This window comes from Carcharodon carcharias, chromosome 6 (genome assembly GCF_017639515.1).
Source record: "Carcharodon carcharias isolate sCarCar2 chromosome 6, sCarCar2.pri, whole genome shotgun sequence".
NCBI lineage: Eukaryota > Metazoa > Chordata > Chondrichthyes > Lamniformes > Lamnidae > Carcharodon > Carcharodon carcharias.
The window spans coordinates 81,229,026-81,252,541 of record NC_054472.1 but is presented as its reverse complement, the minus strand read 5'-3'; the positions used below and the strand labels follow the sequence as shown (position 1 = coordinate 81,252,541).

Below are 23,516 nucleotides of genomic sequence, written 5' to 3'. Positions count from 1 at the left end.
TTACAGCATTTGTCTCTTGTTATAACAAGCTTCAGTAGTTGTTTTTATTAACATTTCCCCCATCTGACTCCCAATTCTTTCCATTGCATTTTTAATTTTGAAAATGTTAACATACCTTTAGTATTTTATAAATTCCAGTATACCCAAAGTGATAAGACAATACTTCATGTATTTCATCTCTGTCATGTTTAAAAATTAATTCGAAGCAACTTTTAGCCTAAACATGTTACACTATCATGACAAATTTCCCATGTAAATTAGCATTGTAAGTAAAATAGAATATGTAAATGTCAAGAATTATCCTGTTAATTAAAGGGCTTAGCACTTGAGCAAGAATACTGAGCAAGTTTTTCCGTCTGTAACAGAGTACTTCTGGTACTTTGTCTTGTTGCATCCTTCCTGTTTAATTAATCCAAAAATTCAGTGAACCTTTGGTTTCTATGGCCAACTCTGAACTGGAAAGCTTTCAATGCCTGCAAGAGTGGATAAACTGATTTTCTTAGGATCACCCAATTTTTGCAACCCCTATTACAAATGTGTAGTTACAACTTCCAACTCCTGCCTTGTTTCTAAATATCAAATTTCAGTAGCATTCTTCTTTGCAGATTAATTGAACGTATTAGGATTCAACGAATGATTGCATGCACAACCAGCCAATGACTTTTATAATTCCTGGTGGCAGATTTGAATCAGCATAAAGACAAAAGAGCTGAATTCCAGAAGTGAGGTGAGAGTGACTGGCCTTTACATCAAGGCAACATTTGACTGTGTGGCATTCAGAAGCCCTAGCAAGATTGAAGTAAATGGAAATCAGGGGAAAATTCTCCGCTATTTGAAGTCCTAAGGAGCATGAAGGACGATAGTTGCGGTAGTTGGAGGCCAATCATCTCAGTTCCAGGGCATCACTGCGGGAGTTCCTCAGGGTAGTGTCCTAGACCCAATCATCTTCAGCTGTTTGATCAATGACCTTCCCTTCATTAGAAGGTCAGAAGTGGGGTTGTTTGCTGATGATTGCACAGCATTCAGTACCAGTAAATTGCTCATTTGGAGAGCCAGTGCAAGCACAAAGGACTGAATAGCCTCATTCTGCACCATAACAATTCTGTGATTTGATACTGAAGCAATCCATTCCCTCATGCAACAAAAGAACACAGGCTTGGACTGATAAGTGATGAGCAACATTTGTGCCTTCAAGTGCCAAGCCCAATGACTATCTCCAAAGGAGACAATCTAACCATCTCCCCTTGAATCATTGCTGAATCCCCCACCATCAATATCTTGGGGATTACTATTGCCAGGAAACTTAACTGGACCAGCCAACTAAGTAATGAGACTAGAAGACCAGGTCAGAGGCTAGTCCATATACAAAGCACAAGTCAGGAGTGTGTTGCAATCCTGTGTGATGCACAAGAGACCAGAATTAAGAGTGTGGATATATTGGGAGGGTTGGAGGAAATAACAGAAAAGAAGGCCATGAAGTGATTTGAAAACCAGGATAAGAATTTTAAAATTAAGGTGTTGTTTGACCAGGAGCCAATGTAGGTCAGGAAGCACGGGTGATAAGAGAAAGGGGGCTTGCTACGAGTTATGATATGGTAGCAGAGTTTTGCATAACCTCAAGTTTACAGAGGGTAGAATGTGGGAGACTAGCCAGGCATGCATTGGAATAGTTGAGCCTGGAGATGATGAGGACGGAAATGAGGATTTCAGCAGGAGATGAGCTGAGACGGGTGAAGTTGGGCAATGTTACAGAGGTGGAAAAAAGCAGTCTTAGTAATGGCACAATTGTGAGGTCAGAATTTCATTTTGGGATCAAATATGACACTCAGGTTTAATCTTAAACCGCTGCCAGGGGGAGGAGTGGAGTTTGGAACAGGAATCAAAAACAATTGCTTTAGTTTTCCCAATATTTGGAAGAAACCTTTGCTTATCCAGTACTGGATGTCGGGTAAGTAGGCTGAAAATTTAGCAATAGTGGAGAAGTCAAGGGAGGAGGTGGTGAGGTAGAACTGGTGTCACCAGCATTCATGTGAAAACTTACGCTGTGCCTTCAGATGATGTTGCTGAGGGACAGAATGTAGATGAGAAATGGGAGGGGGCTGAGGATCAATCCCTGGAGACACCAGAGATAATGGTGCAGAAGCAGGAAGAGAAGCCATTGCAAGTAATTCCCTGGCTGTGATTGATCGATAAGAATGAAAATAAGTGAGTGCAGTCCCACCCAGCTGGAAGATAGTGGAGTGGTGTTGGAGGCTGGTGCAGTCAACCATATCTAAAGCTGCATGCAGGTCAAGAATGACGAGATGGGATAGTTTATCTTTGCCACAGTCACATAGTCTGTTATTAATAACGTTAATGAGAATTGTTTCCATATAAAGGCAGGGACGGAAGGGGGTTGTGCATGGCGGATGATACAACAAAGTGATCAAAGTTGGCCTTATCTGTAATTGGTATGATGGGTCCAGCAAGGCCACATGAGATGGCAAGGTCAAGGAGGTGACCATGAATATGGGTTGGGGTGTTTACATTTAGGAGATTTAGGGAGAATAAAAGGGCAGTGAACTCAAAGAATGGAGATCATGATCAGTTGAGATTGAGGTTGTAATCACCAAGGATGAGAAGTCGTTTGGTGCAGAGCCTGATGGAGTGACACCCACATCCCATGCAAGTATTTTTAAAAAGCGTAAATTATCTTATTACCTCAGTCCACAGTTTCTGGCCTGAATCATAGTGTTGTGGAGAAATGCTAATGGAAGCAAGACTTTCCAATTAAGTCAATAGGTTGGTCATCTCCAGATGGTTCTTGTACACCTCCTCAGTCCAGAGTATCATCTGCCCTCTCTCATTTTAGTTGCTGCATGGCTTGGCAGACAAGTGAAAATGGAAAGGAAAAATTGAATTAATTTTGAACAAAATGTTGTATGACTGCAATGGACGAGAATGTTGATACTCCAATTGTTTATAATTTCATTGGTACACTAGTATTAACTGAGCTAAATTTCCCAAAACTAACCACACCAATGTGGTCAGAAATTTTCAAGTTGGTTGACACATTCCATTACACATCTCTAATGAAGGCCCATTGAGCCCTTTTGGATTTGATGCTTTTAATGCCTGTTCTAAAAAAAGAGAATGCTGTAACCTAATGGTTGCAGGTTTGATTCTTTATTTGTCCTGAATGCCTGACTTTAGTGATATTACCAAAGTGGGGAAAATTAGGCTGATACTCAAGCAAAATAGGCAGAAGCCTGGAAACAGGTATCTAGGGGAAGCAAATAACCCAAAATCTTCAAAAAGAAAGCTGACATCTGATATTATAAAAGTTCTGCCTTAGAACACTAACTTCATTCAATAATGAAAAGCTAATGTATTAAGTCAGTTAAATGTCATTAACTTCTTGGTTCTTAATGTTAAATGAGTTTGGTAAGCTACACTGTAAAGACAGGATTTTAGTAAAACCAAATGTAACTGTATTTCACATCTTAAATTTGACTATTCCAGTTACTGGGAACATCAGAAGATTTGCAGAAATTGTGTTGGTACCACAGGGAAGTTCACTGAATTTCCATGGAATTATATAAAAACAGTAAGTCTGCCTCAGATGTACACCCCACATATGAACTCTACAGTGGACGAAACCAGTTTCTGTGCTGCAATTCTCCGCATTTTTTTGTATATTGCTGAAAAGAGAGACATACTGTCAAAGCTTTCAATTTGTACTCATCAGAACAATTGCAAGTTGTACTCATTGCAAGAACAGCAAGTCCACTCTGATTGGATGAGGCATTGTCATAGAGAAAGCAACAGGGAACTAACTATAGGCTCCGCAAGCTCCTTGGTAATTCAAAGCTGCACCTTTTTTGAATTAGCAGAGAGCTTGGGAAGCCTATAGTTCCCTGTTGCTTTCTCCATATCAATGTCTCAGTTATACAATCAGCACCCTTTTCTCCTGTAGCATAAATTGTCGTGATAGTTTGAAATTTGGCATTCTTGTATTTGTCCTGATGAATGCATTTGTCCTGACGAATGAAAAGCTTTGGCAACATGTCTCTTTTCTGCAATATTCAAGTTCTGTATTCCTCAAGTTCTGTATTCCCAAGCATCAATTCTTTTTAATATTAATATAAAATGTTCAGGTGCAGCTTCAGTATCCCTGGTTAAACTTGAATGTCTTTAGTAGATGTCAGTGTGTATTGCTGATGGGGCTATTATCCTTCTTGTCTGAAACACTCAAGATCATGCCGCACTAATTTATTTCGAACATTAATGTTTCTGCAAGTATCGAGAGTCTGAATTCACATAATGTCATTGATGAATGTGAATAGTTAGAACTCATCCATTGCAATCACAGGTAAAAAATCTTAGCGCTGAAGAGCCCTGTACATGATTCTAGCAAGATGGAACATCACAATACAGGATGAAATTGTTGAGCACTTGTAAAGGCAGAGGCTAATCAGGGATTATAATCTTGAATTTGTAAACAGCAAGTAATGTTTGACCAACATTAATTGATTTTTTTTTTGGAAGAAATCACTGTGCACAGACAAAGGAATGCAGTAGATGCACATATGGATCTTCAAAGGCATTTGAAAAGTTGTCCCATAAGAGATGTGAAAATTAAAGCACCTGATATTGGAACAGCCTAGAGAATGGGAAATAATAGAGGAGATCAATATTTTCAACGTGATACGATATCAATTGGGGTGTGTCCCAGGAATTTGTGCTGAGATTTATATTTAATGTTCTATTTAAATAAATAATCAGGGCAAAGCCACATAAGGATATTGTCAAACCTTTCCCAATATACTAAATTAAGGCCATAGAAAGCTGATGGAAATGCAGGATATTGTAGGAGGACATCTTTAGGTTAGGAAAGTGGGTAGAACAGAGTGCAGAAGGAAATGTATTTTAATTAACTAGGCTCTTAACAGATTGGAGGAACAGAGGATTCTAGAATGGAAGAAAGATCTTTTAAAGCTGGGAGTGCAGGTAGAAAGGTCTATAGATAAATGCAATTTTGAATTTTATAATATTAAGTATAAAAATCAAAGAAGTGATAAATGTGTCCAAAATATTTCTCAGGCCAGAGATGGAGCATTGTGTGTTGATCTAGACATTGCCTTAAGGATAATATATAAGAAACATGGAAAGGTTATACTGAAGATTTACTAGAGCTGAGGTAGACTGGACACTTTTCAGGACCAAAAGTGGCGGTCTTAGGTCCATTCATGGGGTAAAATTTTTAGCTTGGTGGGCGGGCAGGCGGTGCCCAACCTGACTGAGCATAAAATGATGCGCGATGACGTCAGGTGAGCATTCCAACATCATAGTGCAGTTGCACGATATTTCAGCCGGCAAGCACACGCCGGAGTCGGCAGCACGTCTGCCAACAATTAAGAGGCCTATTAAGGCCATTAAAAAGTTAATTAAGAGAAATTTATCGCTGCCCATCCAGCCTTACAGTTGGTGGGCAGGCGAAAAGGCCAAAGTGGCCTTTGCACTTTTTTGGAAACCTCATCCACGGGTGGGATGAGGTTTCTAAAAGCAAATAATTATAAAATAGAAACTTTAATTTTCCATTAATATGTCCCTGCTCATGTGACAGAGTCACATGAGGGGACATGTTTCATTACATTTTCATTTTTTTCATATCTCTTCATCTCCCTGAGGCAGCTCTGTGCCTCAAGGAGATTATGAAGTGCGCATGCACGAAGGTAGTATTTACCCGGTTCACACAACCACACCCCCCCTCCCTCCGCCACCACCTGCACAGGCAGCACTGAGAACTGCCACTCACACCTGCCAGCATGAAATTGTCTTCTGGCCCCTATCGCCCCCGCCGACACCCCCCCCCACCCCCACCCCCGACAAATGAGTTTGTGTGATATACATCAACCAATGATTTCATCAGGGTAGTCATTATCCTGCAAGATAGCTTTGATGCACCCTATTTCAGCGTCAAGCTTGCATGGTGAGCAAATGGCTCGGGCCCTATTTGAAGTTGCCAATAAGGCCAATCTTATAGCGTGTGGAACTGCCCAACTCATATATCGACCAGTGAAGGTAGACTTGCGGTACCGAGTAATAGAGAACTCATTGGGAGATTTCTCAACTAGCAGGTCAAGGAAAGGGAGTTCATATGGCTGCTCCATTTCTAAGGTGAATTTGAATTTGGATGGAGCCCATTAATATGTGTAAGAAAATTCTTACATGCAGCTGCATATTCAAAAATAGCAAACATATCATCTATCTGTGTGGCCAAATGGTTGAGCAAGTTGCCACAACCAGTTCTGAGCAGTTCCTTCACCTTTGCAAAGACTTGCAAATCAATAGCAATACCGTGTCCATGTGTTTGTTTCGCATTGCTCGACTATTCACTAATGTACCACTCAAGAAATCCATAGATATTTGCAACACATCACTATATAATAGCGGTCTAGACATGTAGTCATTGTCTGACTCTATTCATTGAACTTAAGAACTCAGCAACTTACGCAGTTGAGTTCAGTTTTAATGACATCATGTATGCTCAAATAGATGATGTTGCCATGGGATCCCTCTAGGCCCAGTCCTGCCAACATCTTTGTCAGTTTCCATGAGAAACGCACCATGATGGAATGACCCCTAACTTCCTACCCCTTCCATATTTCCAATATGTAGATGATATGTTCAGTATATTTGAACCTGCAGCTACATGTAAGAATTTCCTTACAAGCCTTAATGGGTTTTATCCTGTGTTCAAATTCACCTTTGAACTGGAGCAGTCTAACGAACTTCCTTTCCTCGACATGCTAGTTGAGAAATCTGCCAGGGGGTTCTTTACTACTGCCTACAAGTCCATTTTCATTGGTCAATATATGATTTGGGATACCTACAGTCCACGTGCTAATAGATTGACCTTATCAGCAACCTCATAAATAGGGCATGAGCCATTTGCTCACCATGCAAGTTTGATGCCGAAATAGGACTCATCAAAGCTACCAGCAGGATAATGACTACCCTGACCAGATCATTGCTTGCTGAATATTGCGCTTACTCATGATTGGGCCCAAGGTTTCCACTTAGAGTCCTGAAAAGTGCATGGTCTGTCTCATTACCTTGGAAGGTCAAGGTGTCTCAAAAATACGAACAACAGGGGCAGAATCTTCTGTTCGGTGAGCGGGGGCAGGGCCCACTCGCCAACGCATAAAATGACACAGGGTGATGTTGGGCATGCATCCTGACGTCACCCCGCGTCATTTAAATTTTCAGATTGGCGGGCGTGCAGCCGAATCGGCTGCGCACTCGCTGAACTGTCAAAGGCCTATTAAGGACATTAAAAAAGTAATTAACATAAATAATGGACCTGCCCGTCCAACCTTCGGGCTGGCAGGCAGGCTGGGAGCCCAGGCGGGCTTCTGAAAAAACATGAAACCTCATCCACGGGCGGGATGAGGTTTCATGAGGGTATTAAAATTCTTGTAAAGTGTTTAAATAAAAGAAATTGACATTTCCCAGCTCATGTCAGTAAATTTTTTCCCCTTCTTTATTGAAATTTTCATATCTGAGCTGATCTCCCTGAGGCAGCACTTTGCCTAAGGGAGATCTGTGAACTCTTTCACGCGCATGCATTCCTGGCTCAGGGAATCCCCACCCCCCCCCACCCCCGCCAACCCCCACCCGCACAGGGAGCGTGTAGCACTTCCTGGCAGAAATCACACTGGGTGGGCCTTAATTGGCCCACCCACGTAAAATGGTGGCACCCGCTCCCGCACAATCCCCCAGTGGGGAGAAGATCCTGCCCCAGGTGAAGCCATTCTTGTTCTTTCAACCAAAATGTATTACCACGCACTTATCGGTAGCTTTATTGAAGTTTATTTGCCAATTATGTGTTAATACCATACTGGAAACTTGTGGCCTTAGGGCCTACAACGGTGAGAGAAGGACCTGCCTAAGATAGAGATGTTTAAATTTAATACAATTCTGAACTAAGTCTGAATTTAGGAGGAAGGGCATGATTCAGAATATAGATGTTTCCTTGCAATGTAGTAGGAAGTGGACTGAATATTATTTTTACCAAATATAAAAAAAACACCATAATCTGGTTACATTCTCTCTAAGAATTCATAAAGTTTCAGACACAAAGTTTATTGTTTTACAGATAGTGTGTGTGAAAACTTAGTGTGAGTTAACCACTTGTTTCGATTCACATCGTCAATTTAAATATGTAATAAAAATTGTTTGCTTAAAATTAGCTCTGTGATTTGAAAATCCAACCGATCAGGTGGTGTTCGAGGTGAATAGATTCTTAGTTCTGTTTCACAGTAATATTACTTAACTGCAACAATCAAGATTTTATATAATCTATGCCAGTTATTTTTTTCTCAATCATCTGCCTAATCAGAAATTTCTGGTCAATAAAATCAGTCCAAATCTCACTATTGTCAGATGTTACAATTTTTTAAAACTTTATTTGCAAAACATAACTAATTTATTTTCATGTTGCCAAATGTATATTACAATCGGATTTTGTATAAGATTAAATTGAACAGTGTTTCTGTTTTCAGGCACATAGTTATATTCTTGAGTGAAACTTTTGTATTTCCTGCTTCGATGGTGATCAACAGTATTTAGGTGGTGATCAACAGTATTTAAGTGCAGTATCCTATCATAGGCTGTTTCAAGTACATGTAAAGCCGGTGCTACCCTATGTAGTTGCTACTACTGCTCAACAGAATCCTGAACTAACATTTAGCTCTTCATCAAGGATCATGAAAAATGTGGTTCACAGTTGTTTTCCTCTATCTATTAAGATATCTATTTTACTTTCTCCCCATATTTTAAAATTCTTTTGAGTCAGACAAAAACTGCATGCATCTTAAGCAACATCACTAAACATTCTTTCAATTATCTTTTTTTCCTAATTTATCTTACAACAATCGTGAATGAATACTATGCAATCTCCAAATTCGTACTGGGTAGAAAGTCCAAAAACGCGCATTTAATTTTGTGCTTAGAAAATGTGTTGATTTGTCTGGGGGCAATAGAAGATTTTTTCTGCCTGATACCTTCATCTCAAGGTCAGGTAAAGCATGGTCCAGATGCAATGCAGAACTCACTCCACCAAATCCAGGGAATGTGCCTAAGCCCCCACCTTAGAAAAGCAGTGTCCACTAAACCCACCATCACATTTGCATCCCACACTTTAATTTTACAGCTTTGTCATTAAGATTGCTCAGTCACTATTTAGCATGTGGCAAGTTGGTGTTTTGGACATCTCTGCTGGGAGTTGGATTTGTTCTGTCTGAACTATTTTCCTCCTTATCTGGACCAGATTCGAACCTGAAAGGGCACGTCTCCTAAATGCATTCTTACTGATTTAAATTTATTTTAAAATACTAAAGAAAAGCTTATCACCAAGTTTAATATGAATCCCTAAATTAACAATGCCTGCGATATGTCATGAGGCATATTATTTTTAAACAAGAACTGAAAACTCAAGAATGCAACATAAAATTCACAGAAATTTCGTGATTGAGTCTTCAGGCCCGTACCACTTTTATTAAATGTTTGAACTGGTCTAAAGATCTTCATTCACATTCAGAAATATCAATGCTGTTTTACAGTAATACTCCCACAGTGATCTTGAAAGCAAGATGAATGATATTTTTGTCAGATTGTTATAAATTTAACCTTAGCGTAACATAACAGTTTATAACTTAGTGTGTAAAGTTTCCAAAATAAGGAATGATATCTCAAGTAAATATAAAACTGTGGACAATGGGGCAGGAGCACTGTGCCACCTCACGCACTTTTTTCCATGTTCCTCTACATTGAGAATTACCCACTGCTTGCCACTGGAAAATATGAGTCCTGCCAGAAATGGAAACATGAAAAAATATTAAAATCAACACAAGTACAAACTTTGTTAGTAGATATGGAAAAATGTGTAGATGAAATGTATACAGACAGAACGAACCAGCTTTAATGAGAACAAAATACACCTGACAACAAAACAAATTCTAAACTGATCTGAATTATAGAACTTATACAATTGGAAAACTGAAATAAAAACAGGAAATGATGGTGAGCAAAAAATGAAGCAGCATTTGCAAAGAGTACTTGAAACATATGTCTTATATGTGCATTCAAACTGTGAAATACGTATGGTATTGCTTTCAAGATGGTGGATCTCATGTAGCAGTGTTCCTGGACGGTTTGTCCTGTTAAGGCCACTGCCCAAGTATTGAATGTGCCTACATGATTCATTGCCCAAGTATTGAATGTGCCTACATGATCCACTGCCCAAGTACTGAATGTGCCAATGTGATCTAAATAGGTAAACCAGGCTATTGAAGTTAATTGTAAACTGCTGAGGACAACCGTAACTAAAACTAAATTTCTAGTGCCAGGTTAGAATAACCATCATTTAATACTAATTTTCTTTTTTTAAGGTTTCTTTTCACCTCTAACCAAAATGTAGCACTGTAAATTGTAGTGTCCTATTGTCACAAGTCACTAAGTACAGGACAATGGATATACTATGAACATATATATTACAAAATGCATGCTATACATGAGGAAAATGTAGTCCAAATTTTATGCCTTTCTGATTTGATGATGATATGTAATGATCAGCAGTGATATGTTTGTACTAATGAAGAGAATTAAAGAGTTGGCTCATCAAGCAAAATTACTAATGGGCTGACGTTGTTCAATAATAGAACATATTTCAGAAAATAGTAAACTTTAGAAATCACATTAGTAAATTAAGTAAGTAACTGAATTATGTTTAGTGTTCATACATGCATATGTGATTGAGTTCATAATTACCCTTTATCACTCGCCCCATCACCATGACAACGGTGGTTGTGTGAATTCATGGCTGGTGGCTGACATGTTACACAGACAGTGTAACCCTCTCGAAGATACTGCATCCATCTAGCAAATGGACGATTCTCTACAGTGCAGTGGAAGGACAGTGATTCAATCATGAATTCTGTACAATACCTAATTAATAACATAAAAAATAAAAGATGAATTAGGAACATATATATGATCAAGACTGGGGCTTTCAGCCCCTCAAGCCTGTTCAGTCATTCAATGAGGTCATGGTTGATTGGCATCCTAACTCCATTCAACCAGTCTGGCTCCATATACTTTTATACCCTTGGCGAGAAAAAATCTATCAATCTCATACAATTAATTGAGCTAGCATCCACTGATTTTGTGGGAGAGAGTTCCATACTTCTACCACCTTTTCCATGAAGAAGTGTTTCCTAATTTTTCTCCTAAATGACCTGGCTCTGATTTTAAAGTTATATCCCTCAGTGGAAAAAAGTTTCTCTACATAGGTTGCCAATTCATTTCAAAATGCTAAAACCCTCAATCAAATCAGCCTTTAGCCCTCTACACTCTATGGAATACAACTCTTTCTCTCCTCACAATCTAACCTCACAATTAAATATCTAACAGATGCCGTTCGCGACCTCACTTACCACTCTTTTCCCACCCGTGGATGAGGTTTGTACAAATGTCTCCTACCTGCCTGCCTGTTGCACCCGTGCGACATCCTGAAGATTGCACAGGCCCCGAAAAATTGCAGTCAATGACTGCCTCAAGGGCCTTAAGTACATCAGTAATTAATGGTGGGCATGCACTGGAGAACACTGCTTGCCCGCCCACCTAAATATCGTGATGGCGCACGGTGACGTCGGGACACTCGCTTCACGTCACCGAGCATCATGTGACGCATCAGCAGCCGATGAGAAAATTCTGGCCATTATATTTTACTAACTTATTTACAAGTTTATTAAAGAACTGTTTAACTTATTAAAAAACTGTTTAAAATGCAATACACCCAAAAGTGGATAAGTATATCATGACGTTAAAAACTATAGAAAGATGGAAAACATAACCTTTGTTCTAACACAGAATCCAGTAAAAGAGGCGTTAAAAAATAATGCTACAGACTAAAAAAATCACTTATGATATCCATCAAATATTTGAAGCAAAGTATTACTTTAAAACCCTGAGTAGCTTTGGCTGAATAGCAGGGGACAAAAAATCTGTTCATTTAAAGTGTCCAACTATTAGACAGCCTGAGGAGCATTGGTTTAAGGTTTCCCTTTAATCCTCCTTCAATACTTCTGCTTTTCTGGAGAAAATCCTGTATCTTTTATACCCCACTAAACTAAATTACATCATCTCTAGCAGCTATAGGTGCTGCCTTCTTGTGTAAACTCCTCCCTTTTGATTAACCCTTATAATTCACTATTATTTAATTGTTGAGGATGACCTTATATGAGCACTGTGAGCATGTGTCTGGTCAATAAATGCTTATATGTTCTAATATTGTTTGGAAATAGACACAGTTTAAGTAAATTATAATTTGTATTTGTGGGTGTTAGGAATGAGTTTTAGCTTTAAAGTTTAAGTTAGATTTGTATTTCTGTATTTGTGTGTTAAGAAAAGGTCAAGTTGAATTTTAGTTTCACTTTGAAAGGTGAAACCTGGGATTTCGTTTCATTTTTGAGGGAGACAGCAGGTCTAAAGCTGTAATACCTGCAATTCTAATGAGTTTTATGGCTCTTGGGGAGAAATTAAAGCAAATACGAGAGAAGAAAAATCTGTGCTGTCGCCTAGCAACAGGGGTCCAGAGAGGGAGACCCAACCACACACACACAGGAAAAAACAGCAGTTTGATTACAGTTGGAAGAAGCTGCCTGGACAGGCAGGACGTGAAAAGGGACAGATAGCAAGTCACAATCTAAAGAAGAAAGGGCCCAAGGCAAGGAGTGAGACAGAAACAGGAGAAAGTCCCAAAAAGGCCTTCTGGTCAAAGGAAGAACAGACACCTCATAAAGGTCCTGTGAATTGAAGTTAAGAGTGAGGAGAAAAGGAAGGTTCCAAGCTTCAAGCTTAAAGGGAGAGCTGCAGGAAGCAGATTTAAAGTGAGAGGCCAGAAGGTGCAAAGAGATGGCTGCAGGTCTGTAACTCTGCTATGGGCACGTGAAGCAGCGCTGTACTGTTGACGGCTGAGTCGGTGACAGTGATTACTTGGAAGAAAGCTTGAATGCATGTGGTGACCCAGGAGAGAGGAACATCAGTAGGAGAATTCTAAACCCTGGAAGTGGACCCTTGCAGAAGGCGTCTTGAGAGAAAGCATCAGTTTTCGGGGAAGATTCCAAAGCGAGTTCTTGGAAAGAGAAGATTGAAAACCCTCATGTGAAAGACGGAGTTCAGTGAGGCTGGTTGGCTCATGGTGCGACAACCATCTGGGGGGAGCTGATGAAAGATTCATAGCATCTGTTTGGAGTGGCATCTGTCACTTGGTTTCAGAGTTTAGTGTACCTGACCACCAATCGCCTATTGGTTTACATGGACTGTGTACTTACTGTGAACATCAGAGCATAAAATAATTTTTGTAACTTGTGTATCCTTACAAATCTGTACATATCTGTAAAGCTATAGTTGTGGGTGAAGGAGTATTGTAACATAATTAATAGTCTCTTGTTAAATAAATGTATTATTCTTTTGTTAAAAGTTCATCAGCTGACTTCTGTGGCTCTGTTCAGCAGCTACTCTCCATGTATCGAAACAAAAAATAAAAGTTAGGAGCTATCAAGCTGGGCTCCACCCTGAGATCTGGCTTGTCCAGGGGTAACCTCAGCAGGGATCTTAACAATATCAATTCTAATTAATTTCACTTGTTTCTATATTTGCATAAAGTAATTTTAAACTTATAAGACAGAAATGGCGATTCTTAAAGTTGTCCTTTTCTAGTTCAGTTTTAGGCTAAATTGTTATAGCATCCATCTTTTGTACAGGGTGTCTGATAATGTTCAATTCTGACCTTTAGAAATCCACTTGCCTTTCATTATACGCTGAGCTAAATTTTAAGAATGCTTTCCTAATATTTAATAATGCCAAATCCCAGACTGAACTCCATTAATGTGTGTTACCAATGTTTTTTTATATTCCTTTAGTAATGAATGAAGCATTTAAATTGTGAAAGGATAGTCCTTATCAATACCTATTTCCAAAAAGGACAGGAGTACTAGAATCCAATTGATGCTACCAACATGAAGTAACATTGTTTGTCTTTAATTAAATTCAGAGCTGTTATTAATTAAGTTTAGTGCTGCCCCTGTATGTGTATGAAAAGGCTTGTGGGTAAAATGGTTGTCTCTAGCCATTTTACTCCCTGTAACCATTTATTCAATTCTAAAGTATATGTTCTAATTATATATGAATTTGAGTATTGCTGAAAAAAATTTTGATGAAACTTTTCATCTTGCACTCATCAGGACAATTTGCAACTCCGAATTGCAAGTCTCCACACCTCCATTAATATCCAGGCCAAGATGTACAATGCTGCAAAGAAAAGTGGTAGCCCAGAAGCTTAGGAAAATTTTAGAAACCAACAAAGGATGACTAAAATAAAATAAAGAGGAGAAATTAGAGTATGAGAGAAAACTAGCAAGAAATATAAAAATAGACAGTAAAATTGATGCAAGTATATAAAAAGGGAGAGAATAGCTAAAGTAATTGTTGGTCTCTGAGAGAGTAAGACTGGGCAATTAATAATGGGAAGCAAGGAAATGGCAGTGGCTTTGAGCAAATACTTTGTATCTATCTTCACAATAGAAGACGCAGAAAGTATCCTAAGAATCGTAGAAATACAAGAAGCAGAAGGGAGGGAGGAAATTTAAAAAATCACGACCACTAGGGAAAAAGTACAAGGAAATATAATGGGACTAAAGGCTGACAAGTCCCCTAGATGGCCTGCATCCAAGAGTCTTAGAGGAAGTGTCTACAGAGATAATGGATGTATTGGTTGTAATCTTCCAAAATTCCCTAGATTACGCCCAGAAGATTGGAAAACTACAAATGTAACACCTCTGTCATTGGAAAAATGCTAGTCTCCATCATTTTCAGGTGGAAAACAGTAACTAGTAGAGTGCGGTAGGGATTAGTGCTGGAGTCTCAACTATTTACAATCTATATTAATGATTTGGATGAAGGGACTGACTGCATTGTAGCCAAATTTGCTGATGATACAAGAATAGGTAAGAAAGCAAGTTGTGAGGAGGATACCAAGAGTGTGCAAAGGGATATAAGTTAAGTGAATGGGCAAAAAATTAACAGATGGGGTGTAACGTGGGAAAATGTGAGGTTGTCCACTTCAGTCGCAAGAATAGAAAAGCAGAATATTATTTAAATAGAGAGAGACAGAATACGGCAGGGAATCTGGATATCCGTTTACATGGATCATGAAAGGTTAGCATGCAAATACAGCAAGCGATTAGGAAGACAAATGGAATGTTGGCCTGCTTTGCAAAGGGGATGGAATATAAAAGTAGGGAAGTCTTGCTACAGCTGTACAGAGTTTTGGTGAGACTGCACCCTAGAGTACTGTGTATAGTTTTGGCCTCCTTAGTTAAGAAGGGGTAAACTTGCATTGGAAGCAGCCAGAGAGGGTTCACAAGCTGATTCCAGGGATGAAAGGGTTGTCCTCTGAGGAAAGATTGAGCAATTGGGCATTTACTGTTTGGAGTTTAGAAGAATGAGAGGTGATCTTATTGAAACATATAAGATTCTGAGGGGGTTTGATAGAGTAGATGCCAAGAAGATGGTTTCCTTTATAGGAGAATCTAGAGCTGGGGGCACAGTTTAAAAATAAGGGGTCTCCGATTTAAGATGGAGTTGAGGAGAAATTTCTTCTCTCAGGGGGTTATTAGTCTTTGAAATGCTCTTCCACAGACAACAGTGGAGGCTGGGTCATTGGATATATTCAAGGCTGAGTTAGATTTTTGTCCCCCATAATCCTTAACTTAAGGGAGTTAAGAGTTATGGGGGACAGACAGGATAGTGGATTTAAGGCGACAATCAGATCAGCCATGATCTTATCAAAAGGCAGAGCAGGCAAGATGGACCAAATGGCCTACTCTGCTCCTATGTGTTATGATCTGATGATCTTAATCAGCAAATTTTAAAATTTTGCACTGTAACATACCAAGTCCAAGTCGTTAATGTGTATTAAAAGCGGAAATGGTCCTAGTATTGAACCCTGGGGAACAACACTGTATATCTCCCTCCAGACTGAAAACAATCACATAGCACAACTGTCTGTTTTCTATCCATTGGTCAATTTGGTATCCATGCTGCTCCTTTCCCTTTTATCCCATGTGCTTCAATTTTATTAGCAAAGCTACCTAACATGGGGTACTTTTTCAAGCATTTCTGAAAGCCCTTAAATACAAAATCATCTGTACTTCCCTCATTCATACTTAGCTACCCCTTTGCAAAACCAAATCAAGTAAGTCAAATGCAATGTTTGTGTGACAAATCCATGTTGGCTCTCACTTACTAGTTTATGTTTGTCTAAGTAACTGTTAATTTTCACCCTGCATATTGGTTTCTTAAAGTTTCCCCACCACCCACTTTAAACTGAATGGCCTGTAATTGCCAGGCACCTCTGCAATTCCTTCTTTAATTCCCTTAGCAATCTAGAATACATTTCATTCGGGCTGGATATGCCAATCGGCTGGTATATCCACCTTAAATTCTGCCAATCTTTCCAGTACCTCCCCTTTATCCCATCCAATGTCCTGACAATCTCTTTGTTTACCGTTGCTTTGGCAAACACCAGTTTCCTTGATAAACACCAGTGTTACTCATTAGCCATGCGTTCACCCTCCAGCTATAGATCTCCATTTTAGTTCCTAATCAGTCTACTGCTCCTCTGACAACCTTTTTACTACTAATGTGCCTACAGAAGACCTCTAGATTCCCTTTTATGTTGGAAGCCAACCTATTCTTGTATTGTCACCTAGTCCCTCTTAAATTCATTTTCCACTTCTCCTCTGCATTTTTTATATTCAGCCTGATTGTTTCTTCTATTATCAAGGTGACATCCGTCATACAACCGCTTTTTTTGCTTCATCCTACTGTCTTGATTCCCAGGCTGAGGGATTACAGTTACATGGATAGACTGGAGAAACAGGTCATCCTCCTTAGAGCAGAGAAAGAGATTTGATAGAGGTGTTTAAAATCATGGAGAATTTTGATAGAGTAAATCAAGAGAAACAGTTTCCAATGCCTGAAGGATCAAACACCGAAGGGTACAAATTTAAGGTGATTGTTAGACAAAAGAGGCGACATGAAGAAAAAAATGTTATGCAATAAGTAGACTTGATGATATGTTATGGACAGGGGTGGAAGGATGGCGCCCCCTTTTTCCACCTCTCGACTGATTGCAACAAGATGTGTTTTAAAGAAGTGTTTTAACCCCTTGAGTATGTGACTCCAACAGACACAAGAAAGGTTTTCTCATAAGTTTTTTAAAAAAGAATAAATGTTTATTTTCTCAACGCCCAAATGTAATTGTAACATTACCCATTCACACACTTACAGTAAAGGTGATTACAAAAGAGGTAGCATGCACTTAGGTTTTAAGAGTCCAACAAGTCACTATTACTCCTGTCTTTTGAGATGGAAACTGGAAATGTTGCTGGTTTGATGATTTCTCTTTGGTTCACTGAAGAAAATGGAGGTTGGAAGTTTCTGCTGATAAGTTTACAGTGGTTTACTCCTGGCTTGTGGTGTATGTGTGCTCAGGGAGGGATGGTACCTCTGACGGGGAGATTCATCATGCTCTTAGTAGTTTGCCTGCTTTGGTCCCCACTTGACACTCAGTTTTCACCTGTGGCTCCTGGAAGTTGCTTGCATGCAGTAATGGCCACACCACGGGCAAACCACTTTGACAGCTGAGGACAGCTGACGGGTCTCAAACCTTCGGTGAGTTTGGGATTTGCCTCTCACATGTGAAGACTGTTCCAACGGACTGGCAAAAGAAATCACTTGTTTGATTCAATGGTCTAGAAGGTAGTCCGGCTGTGGAGCATGAAGAGCATGACGAGTCACAAAAGGCAAAGGTCTTCCACTGCAACCAAAGAAGTCTTCAGTCATAATGGTTCTCCGAGTCACTGAACCCAGGCTTCTGCAACTGAGAGAGTGGGATTGCTCCTGAGCAACGGTTCTCCCACTCTAAAAGCATTCTCACCCATGTTTTTGTGCAAACTCATCTTTGTTTCTTTCTTCCAAAGTCCTGCTGCAATGGAGGCGTGGCAAAGCGACAGGCGGAGATATCTGACCACTAGTGATCATCGTCACAAGCCTGCATGTGGTTGGCCTTTGGACTAGTGGCCACTTGACTCTGCACCCGGAGCAGCAGAGAAGTTTAGCAGCATCTGGGGCGACTGGGTAACTCTTTTTAGGACAGCAGTGCCCACCCTTTGCGAGGGGCGGGGGGTGAGAAAGGATACCCTAAACACTGCCTGCCCTACAAACGCCTGGCCAACTTACAACTGGCAGATCATCTATTAAATGGTCGAATAACACCAAAGTCAAAGAAACAAAAATATTTTATCATTTGAGCTTGGAATGTCCAGACACTACTGGACAGGAAGGACACAATAAGACCTGAAAGGAGAACAGCTCTTCCATCCAAAGAACTAGCACGCTATCGCATCGACGTTATGGCACTGAGTGAGACAAGGCTCGCTGATGAGGGCTCACTAAAGGAAGATGGTGGTGGCTATACTTCTTTCTGGAAGGTAAAATGGAGAGTTGGACCAGGATACATGGTGTCGGCTTCACGATCAGATCATCTTTGACGAAAGGCATTATTACACTTCCTGTGAGGATCAACCTCATGAAGTGCCATTTTCCACTCGACTGAAAACATCATATGATCATCATCAATGCCTAGGCACCAACTCGTAACAGCCCTGAGGACATGAAAGAACAGCTCTATGAGAGTCTGGATCAACTTATTAAGTTTACTTCAGTCAATGATAAGCTTATGGTCCTGGGAGACTTCAATGCCCGTGTGGGGAAAGTCAGAGATAACTGGAAAGGAGTTCTGGGTAATCACAGGGTTGGAAAGCTTAACAGTGCTGGCCTTTTACTCCTGAGCAAATGTGCTGAGCACAATCTTTGCATGTACCAACACAATGATCAGACAAGCTGATAAGTGCAAGACTACTTGGTTACACCCAAGGTCAAAACAGTGACTCATGATCGGCTACATCGTTGTGCATCAGTGGGTTCTCCAAGATGTACGAATTACCCATGCTATGTAATGTGCAGAATGTTGGGCAGATCACAGACTAATCAGAGCAATTCTCAACTTGTGAGTTGCTCCAACACAGCGCAAGTGACCATAAGTCATCAGAACTCTTTTCAATATGGCTAAACTGAGTAACATCACTTGCTACAAGCAGTTTCAGAACACACTCGATCTAAGACTCAAAGCTAGCGTTCCACTAGTTGACAACTGCGTCGAGAAGTGGAGCAAATTTAAAGACATTGGGTAGAATTTTATGTCCCACAGATGGGCGCACACCCGAACCAATTGGACATAAAATAGCACAGGATGGCATCGGGTGAATGTCCTGACGTCATCACGCACTCACACAATATTTCAGTCATGGGGCATGCGCGAGAGTCAGAAGCATGCCCGCGGACAATTAAGAGGCCTATTAAGACAATTAAAGTATCAATTAACAGGGATTTCTCGCTGCCCGTCTAACCTTATGGTTGGTGGGCGAGCAAATCGGGCAGGCGGCCTTTGCATTTTTCAGGAAACCTCATCCAATGGCAGGATGAGGTTTCTGTAACTAAATAAAAAAATCTATGCACATAATTTTTATAACATATATGCACAGGCAACTCATTCTGATGCGTAGCTATTTTTTCTGGATTTTAAATTATGTCTTCATTGATTTTAAAGTCATCAGCTCCCTGAGGCAGCCCTCTGCTTGCAGGGAGCTTGCCTCCATGCTCTCCCGCACCCGCGCTGACTTCAGCGCTCGCCCTTTTCCCGCCCCCACCTCGGCAGCGCTGAGCTTCTCAGCATGCATTTCACACTGGCTGGCCGTTAATTGGCCCGCCAACATGAAATCGCAGTAGGGAGGGTCAATCATTGGCCTGTTCCCCGGCCGCTCCCACCAATCACGGCCGTCCGCCAACCTGAAAATTCTACCATGGTCACTGAAACAGGAAACACTGTTGTTGGACCGAAGAAGCAAGTGCATCAAGTTCGGTTCAATGAAAATGATAAAAACATCTCCCAAATTCTGTAGGCCATAAATAGAGCATATATGGAGTGGCAGAATGATTTAACCACCACCTCTAAAAGAGACACATTTCGACACCTGAAAAGCAAAGTTCAGACAGAGTTGCGTGTGGTGGACAAAGAAAGCTGAAGAATTACAGCAATAAGAAAATTCCCACAACTCAAAAAATTCTTCAGTTCTTTCAAATCTGTATATGGACCTTGTAGGGCAGGCCCCACCACAGCTTTCAGCTGATGGGTCGTCCTTGATCAAAAATCAGGCAGAAATATGAAACAGATGGGCAGAACACTTCAGCAGTTTGCTGAACAGTCTGCATACCGTCAATCCCACATCCCTCAACCAAATTCCTCAGCGAACGGTCCTTGAAGAGCTTGATGAAAGCAATATACTGCAGATGCTGGAAACCTGAATTAAAAACAGAAAATGCTGGAAAAACTCAACATGTCTGGCAGAGAGCGAAACAGTTTCTCTCTCCACAGTTGCTGCTAGACCTGCTGAGCTTTTCCAGCATTTTCTGCTTTTATATCATTACTTGACGAGCTTGACTTGTTTCCTTCTGTTAATGAGAACAAGAAAGCCATTAAGCAGATGAATTCAGGCGGGGCATCAGGAAAAGATGAATCCCAGCGTACATTTTCAAAGCAGCAGACCCTGGTACAATAGTGATCTTCCATGATATCCTTTTGTGCATTTGGAATGAAGAAAAGATGCCAAATGACTTTCACGATGCCACAATTGTTGCTCTCTACAAAAACAAAGGCAGCAAAGCAGAGTGTGGCAACTGCAGAGGTATCTCACTTCTGTCCATAGCAGGAAAGATCTTTGCTTGCATCATACTGAACAGACTTATCATTGTGGCAGAACCGGATGTACCTGAGGCTCTGTGTGGCTTTCAACCAGGTCACAGTACAGTGGATGTGATGTTTTCTCTGACCAGGTTGCAGTACAGTGGATGTGATGTTTACTCTGACCAGGTTGCAGTACAATGGATGTGATGTTCACTTCAAGACAAATCCAAGAAAAATGCTTCAAGCAACTCATGGCCCTTTGCTTCATTTTCACTGACCTCACAAAGGTCTTTGACATAGTCAATACGGAGGTCCTCTGGACAATCCTAGAACAATGTTGTTTCCTAAAAAAAATTGTCAAGATCAGACAGCTGTTCCACGATGAAGTGATGGGCCTTTTAAATGGTAAATCATCAGCTTCCTTGAATTCTCGAACGGAATGAAGCAGGGTTGGGTTCTAGCATCAGTAGTCTTTAACCCATTCTTCACCTGTGTCCTTAACCATGCTGCCATGGATCTTGAAGAGGGGGCATACATCTGATATCATCTTGACGGTTCATTCTTTGACTTACGATGTCTCAGTGCAAAAGCCAAAACTTCTGAGAAACTCATCCATAAAGTCCTTTACGATGGTGATTGTGCCTTAATTGCTCTCAAAATCAGAGATTTGCAGATCATGGTTGACAGTTTTTCAGAGGCTTCAAAGCTGTTTGGGTTGACCATCAGTTTTGGAAAGACTGAGGTTCTATACTAGCACTAGCCAAATTCCAGCATTGTTCAACCAGACATCTCCATCATTGATATAAAGCTTAAGGCTTCAAATATTTTGGAACCATTACCTCCAACAACAGTTTGCTTGATAATGAGATACCAGCTAGGATCAGCAAGGCACTCAGAAGGCTTTGCACCAGAGTAATAAACTACCACAGCATTACACTGCCCACGAAGATCAAGATGTACAACACTCTCGTCATTACCTCCCTCCTCTATGGTTGTGAGCGCTGGACTTTGTACTGCAAACACATAAGGCAGTTGGAACAATTTCACTTCGTATCCTTTACTCCATTCTCAGCATCCACTGGCAAGACTGGATCATAAACCTTGAAATCTTAGACCAAGCCCAAAAAACAAGCATTGAGGCAGTGCTCCTGAGAGTCCAACTGTGCTGGGTAGGGCATGTAATTAGAATGGAGGACCATTGCATTCCGAGACAACTGCTGTATGTAGATCTAGTGACTGGCAAAAGAAACCAAGGTCGGCCAAGCAAGCGCTACAAAGACATGCTTAAGGGAAATCTGAAGTAGTGTGGCATCAAGCCTAATGAGCTGGAAGAACAGCACAAGACGGAAGTCACTGGAGAGCCCTGACCTATAGAGCTTCTGTCACTTTTGAAAAGAATCGATGTCAACATCTTATTGCTGTCCATGAACAACATCATAGAGCTGCATTTGCCCATGTCACAACACTTGAATTCTAATGCCTCAACTGTTTCTAACTCTGTGCATCTAGAATGGGACTACATTACCATCTCCACATCCATTGTCTTCTTTGAATGCAAAGGACAACCATCATTGCTCCTGGCAATAGTACATTTCTGGCTTTGCTCCAGTGGAAGTTGTAGTCAAGTCCCTGGAGCAAAGATCTGGCTTGGTTCTGAAAATCTGCAGGTAAAAGGCATGGATTCGAATGGATTCTAGGCAGGATTCTTCTTTTGCTGTTGGGATCTCTTCCTTCTGTGTTCGCTTTGTCTTCCAAACTGACTGACAAACAGGCTGCTCTCAAGATGTGTGTCAATAAATGTTTCTTATCAAAAGCTGGTTTCTGTTAGGTGACCACAGTATCAGTTTTCCCATTGTCCACACAAATGGTCCCTGATAATGTTAGCATTGAAACAAAAAGGGGTTTGAATCTCAGCTATTTGCATCTCCTTCTGATAGAATGGGTTTTTCCTCAGATCCATTCTGCGGAATTTCATTCTGCAGCCACTAAGCCTGTGTGGTCATGGTGTATCAGTTTCTATAGACATTTAGACAATAGTAGTTGTGAAATCCACAGGAGAGATCTGTTGCGTTTTTAATGTCTTCTCAAACGAAAGTTCCAAAAGTTCATTTACATTTCAATGTTCTGATCAGACAAGCAGGCTACTACTAGCCTTGGACAGTTTCATGTACATTTTCAGACAAGGAGGGAGATTACCTGACCCCTTGATTCCATCTTGTTACAACTCAGATTGTCCATTCTCCATGTTGTTTTAAAGAAAATAAAGTATTCATTTTTTCATACATTTGAGGATTCCTTGCATGGGTGTGACAGGTACAATAATCTCTTCCCCATACAGAACAATTAAAGCATCTGATTCTCGTACCATTCTTCTCCATCCACTTGAGTGCCTCTTCCTGACTCAGTAGTAAAACACGTTTCACAGTCACTGGCATTTTTTCTACCCAAGTTGCTTTGTGTTTACAGATGCATACCTTGTGCTGCTTTACACTTGCTCTGATCCTAGCTCCCTGCTTTTATTTACTCTCACCATGAAGAATCATTTTCACCTTCTATTTGCAGCTTCCCATTGCATGTGCTTTCTTTTCCTGAAACAATTATATAT

General features: G+C 40.5%; 1 protein-coding gene across 2 annotated transcripts in view; it reads right to left on the bottom strand.

Annotated features, from left to right (window-relative positions):
- Positions 1 to 8,426: 8,426 nt before the first annotated feature.
- The window catches only part of LOC121278725 (somatomedin-B and thrombospondin type-1 domain-containing protein), a 55,321-nt gene continuing 40,231 nt past the window's right edge, over positions 8,427 to 23,516 (bottom strand). Inside the window, exons 3-4 of one of the 2 annotated variants that reach the window (XM_041189094.1) lie at positions 10,813 to 10,939; positions 8,427 to 9,852 (exon numbers count right to left, since the gene is read on the bottom strand). In XM_041189094.1, the coding sequence (XP_041045028.1) occupies positions 9,735 to 9,852; positions 10,813 to 10,939 (245 nt within the window). In that variant the 3' untranslated portion in view covers positions 8,427 to 9,734. Of the gene's footprint in view, positions 9,853 to 10,812; positions 10,990 to 23,516 lie in introns of both variants that reach the window. The other variant, XM_041189092.1, reaches the window with a different exon arrangement.